Raw genomic sequence first — 4,694 nt, forward strand, 5'->3', positions numbered from 1 at the left:
CCCTGTGATCGGGGAGTCCAGAACTAGAGGGCATAGGTTTAGGGTGAGAGGGGAAAGATATAAAAGAGACCTAAGGGGCAACTTTTTCACGCAGAGGGTGATATGTGTATGGAATGAACTGCCAGAGGATGTGCTGGAGGCTGACACAATTGCAACATTTAAGAGGCATTTGGATAGGTATATGAATAGGAAGGGTTTGGAGGGATATGGGCCAGGTGTTGGCAGGTGGGACTAGATTGGGTTGGGATATCTGGTCAGCATGGATGGGTTGGACCGAAGGGTCTGTTTCCATGCTGTACATCTGTATGACTCTATGTCTATGACTCTAATATTGAATGGATTCGCGAACTCTCAGCATTTGCCTATACCTGTGTTTTTGTTTTTGCCACTATTTACCTATTATTTGTTATCTATGCTATTTAACCATGTGATCTGCCTGTACTGCTCGCAAAACAAAGCTTTTCACTGGGCCTCAGTACACGTGACAATAAATTAAATTAAATTAAACTCAATTCTAAACATGTACTCCATAACCTGCCACTCCCCTCGCTAAGGTCTTCCTTTAAAGTTACAAGACTGGCATCTATCTGACAATGTAGAAAATTTCAGACAGTAAGATTGCAGATACCGGAATCCAGAATTAATAGATGTGAAGGTGGAAAAGCACAGCAGGTTAGTCAGCATTAGACAGAGAAGGAGGGTGCCAGAAATATATGGAGGGAGGGAGTGGAGGTAGGGAAGGGTAGATGGAATGGTGACAGATAGATGCAACTAGAATATTATTGTGATTGGTCAGTGGGAGGAGTGGCGCAAACAGATTTCTCTAGTGCACACACCCACTCCTGATAATGTCTCCACCCGGCACCTGGCCCCAGCTCCACACTCAGCTCCAGCCCCAAGCCCTACCCTGTATTCACCACCCTCCCAGTGTCCCTCACTGAGGCTGAACGTTGAGTCCTCATTACCCTTCACCCACATATAAATAAATTGCACCACCTACAATCAGACCCCATCACCAAAAGGATATTTCCCAACCCCTGTCCAATTTCAGCAGGGATTGTTCAGTCTGCAATGCTCTTGTCAACTTTACATTTCTCACCAACTTCACCACCACACCCAGTGCCTTTCCCAGAAACTATAAGAGGTACAACACCTGCCCCCACACCTTCCCCTCACATGTGTCCAAGGCTGCAAGCAATCCGTCCAGATCTGATAGAGATTCATTTGCACTTCATCCAACCTCATCTGTTGCATCCTCTGCTCCCGATATGGTGCCCTCTACATTGGGGAGACGGAGCACAGACTCGGGGACCGGTTTGCAGAGCATCTGCACTGCACGCATCAACCAACCTGACCTTCCAGGTGTCATCCATTTTAATTCCCCCTCCCACTCCAATGGCAACATGTCCACCCTCTGTCGCCTCCACTGTTGGAGTGAGGCCACATGTAAACTGGAAAAACAACACCTGATATTTTGCATGGGAAGCTTTCAGCCCAATCACCTCAATATTAACTTTACCAGCTTCAAAATCCCTTCACCTCCCAGCCTTCTCCCTGATCTCACCTGGCCTCTCTATCTTCCTACTAATCTAAGGAATCTAATCTAAACCTTTCCATTCCACCCCTCCCACTGACCAATCACAATGACTTCCTACCTGCTTCCACCTATTACCATCCCACCTACCCAGCCACAGCCCCAATCCCCTCCCTCTATATACTTCGGGGCTCCCTCCCCCACCCCAGTCCTGACCAAGGGTTTCAGCCCGAAACATTGACTTTCCTGCTCCTCAGATGCTCTGACCTGCTGTGCTTTTCCAGCTTCACATCTATGAATGTGAAAGATTGCCCAGATATGTCCTGTACACAAAAAGCAGGACAAATCCAACCAAGCCACCTGCTGCCCCATCAGTCGACTCTTGATCATCAATAAAGTAATGGAACATGTTATCAGTAGTGCTATCACGCAGCACCTGCTCAGTAATAACCTGCTCACTGATGCCCAGTTTGGGGACTTTCATTGAATCCAAAAAGAAATGATGATTGTAAATTATCTAATATTTATTTATGGATGTCTCTATTGTGATAGATCAAAGATAAGGTTAACATGATTGATGGATCTTGGATTTTGAGACGTTTGAGGTAACACTGCTTGTTTAGTCACCTTTGTTGCACTAGAATGTTGTAGTTGCTCGTGGATTATCAAACCCCTGAGTCTTGCATAAAGACTGTAATTGCTAGCAATATTCAAAGCATGGGCAGCATTTTTGGAGAGAGAAACTGAGATAACACTTCAGGCCTGTGATCTTATACCAGAAAAAAATTTTTTTGCCTCTGTGATCTGTCTCACTTTATTTCCTGCCTATTCGATATCTGTCAAGATGCCTCTTATACGTTATTACTGAATCTATCTCCACCACCTCCTCTGGGAACACATTCCAGACACTGACTATCCTTCGTGTAAAAAACCTGCCTCTCACATCTTCAAAATTAACCCCTTTTACCTTAAACTTACTTCCCCAAGTAATTGACATTTCTATCCTGGGAAAATGACTCAGACTATCTGTTACATCCATGCCTCTCGTAATTTTGGTCACCTCTCGGCCTTCAATGTTCAAGTGAAAACAAACCAAGTTTATCCAATCTCTTCTCATAGCTAATACCTTCCAAAGCAGACTACATCTTGGTAAACCTTTTGTGTACCCTCTTCAAAGCTTCCATATCCTTCTGGCAGTGTACCGACCAAAACTATGCAATATTTCAAATATGCCCTAACTAAAGTTCTATGCAGCACAACTATACAACAACACAATGTGCCAATGTTTATACTCTTATATTCCGATCGATGAAGACAAGCTTCAATATGCCTTCTTGACCACCATTTATGTTCCCACTTTCAGGCAACTGTTGACCTGTACACCTAGATCTCTGTATGTTGATGCTACTTATGGTTCTGTCATTTACTGTATACTTTCCTCCTGCATTAGACCTCCCAAAATGCATCACCTCACATTTGTCCAAATGAAACTCCATCTGCATAAGTCTTCAGGCTATCTATATGCTACTGTATCCACCGACAATTCTCACTATTCACAGCTCCGCCAATCTTTGTATCATCTGCAAATTTGCTAATCAGGCCACCTACATTCTCCTCATATATATGGCAAAGAACAAGAGTTTCAGTACTGATCCCTGCACACCATTGGTCATAGATCTCCATCTGAAAAATATTCTTCCACTGCTACCCTCTATCCTCTGTGATAGATGGTGGGTGAGTTCTCTATACTATCCCAATCAAACAGTCCCGGGGAGGTATACCATGCGATTAGTTACACAGTAAAGCACATGGGCTGGAGTGAATCAAGAAGGCAGCTCACCACCACCTTCCCTCGGGCAATAAATGCTGGCAGCCAGCAACACCCATGTTCCACAACAGAATTAGAAAAGCTCCCTCTACTCTTTTAAATGGAAAGTAAAGTTGTCTCTACAATGTACCCATTAAACACTCCCATGACTGGTACAGCATGGGGAGAGAGACATGGTAAAGCTTCCTCTCCGCTTTCAAGTTCTCCCTACTCTTTTAAACAGAAAGTAGTGCTCCCTTTACTCTTATCAACTGAAATAAAAGCTCTCTCTACTCTTTTAAGCTAAAAGTAAAACTCCCTTTACGCTTTCTCCATCAAACATTCCCAAGACAGGGTCAGCACGGTGTTAGATACAACGTGAAGCTCCCTCTACACTTTTAAACGAAAGTAAAGGTCTCTTTGCACTGCCTCCATCAAATATTCCCAAGGAAGATACAGTGCAGGATGAGATGCAGAATATAGGCCCCACTACACTGTTCAAGCTGGTAAGAAAGTGTAAAATGTACCTGTATGTTTTACACAGCACTAGTCGAGAATATACAGAGTCAAAGTCCCGTTCCACTTCCTTTCCAGCAGCCTGTGAAATAAGGAATAAGCTGAGATAGTCAATAGATAGAGGAGAAACAGTATTTTGGGAAGGAGTATAGGTAGGGAGAGAAAAGCAGAAGAAAAACCATAGTGAGAGACACAACACAAATAATTTATGTACAAAAACTGAGAAATATCTCAAACATTGAGGATGCAACTCTGAAGATGGACAAGGGAGATCCAGTAGATGTAGTGTACCCGGACTTTCAGAAAGCTTTTGATAAAGTCCCACATAGGAGGTTAGTGAGCAAAATTAAGGCGCATGGTATTGGGGCAAAGTACTAACTTGGACTGAAAGTTGATTGGCTGATAGGAAACAAAGAGTAGTGATAAACGGCTCCATTTCGGAATGGCAGGCAGTGACCAGTGGGGTACCGCAGGGATCAGTACTGGGACCGCAGCTTTTTACAATATATGTCAATGATATAGAAGATGGTATTATCAATAACATTAGCAAATTTGCTGATGATACTAAGCTGGGTGGAAGGGTGAAATGTGACGAGGATGTTAGGAGATTACAGGGTGACCTGGACAGGTTAGGTGAGTGGTCAAGTGCATGGCAGATGCAGTTTAATGTGGACAAATGTATGGTTATCCACTTTGGTGGCAAGAACAGGAAGGCAGATTACTACCTAAATGGAATCAATTTAGATAAAGGGGCAGTACAAAGAGATCTGGCTGTTCTTGTACATCAGTCAATGAAGGTAAGCATGCAGGTACAACAGGTAGTGAAGAAGGCTAATA

The 4,694-nt window shown here is 43.5% G+C and overlaps 1 protein-coding gene across 2 annotated transcripts in view; it reads right to left on the minus strand.

Moving 5' to 3' along the window:
• Positions 1-4,694, minus strand: part of sgsm3 (small G protein signaling modulator 3) — a 186,135-nt gene that overhangs the window by 39,563 nt on the left and 141,878 nt on the right. For both annotated transcript variants that reach the window (XM_043680029.1, XM_043680030.1), the window contains one exon: positions 3,869-3,939. In XM_043680029.1, the coding sequence (XP_043535964.1) occupies positions 3,869-3,939 (71 nt within the window). The remainder of the gene's footprint in view (positions 1-3,868; positions 3,940-4,694) is intronic.

This window comes from Chiloscyllium plagiosum, chromosome 39 (genome assembly GCF_004010195.1).
Source record: "Chiloscyllium plagiosum isolate BGI_BamShark_2017 chromosome 39, ASM401019v2, whole genome shotgun sequence".
Taxonomy (NCBI): domain Eukaryota; kingdom Metazoa; phylum Chordata; class Chondrichthyes; order Orectolobiformes; family Hemiscylliidae; genus Chiloscyllium; species Chiloscyllium plagiosum.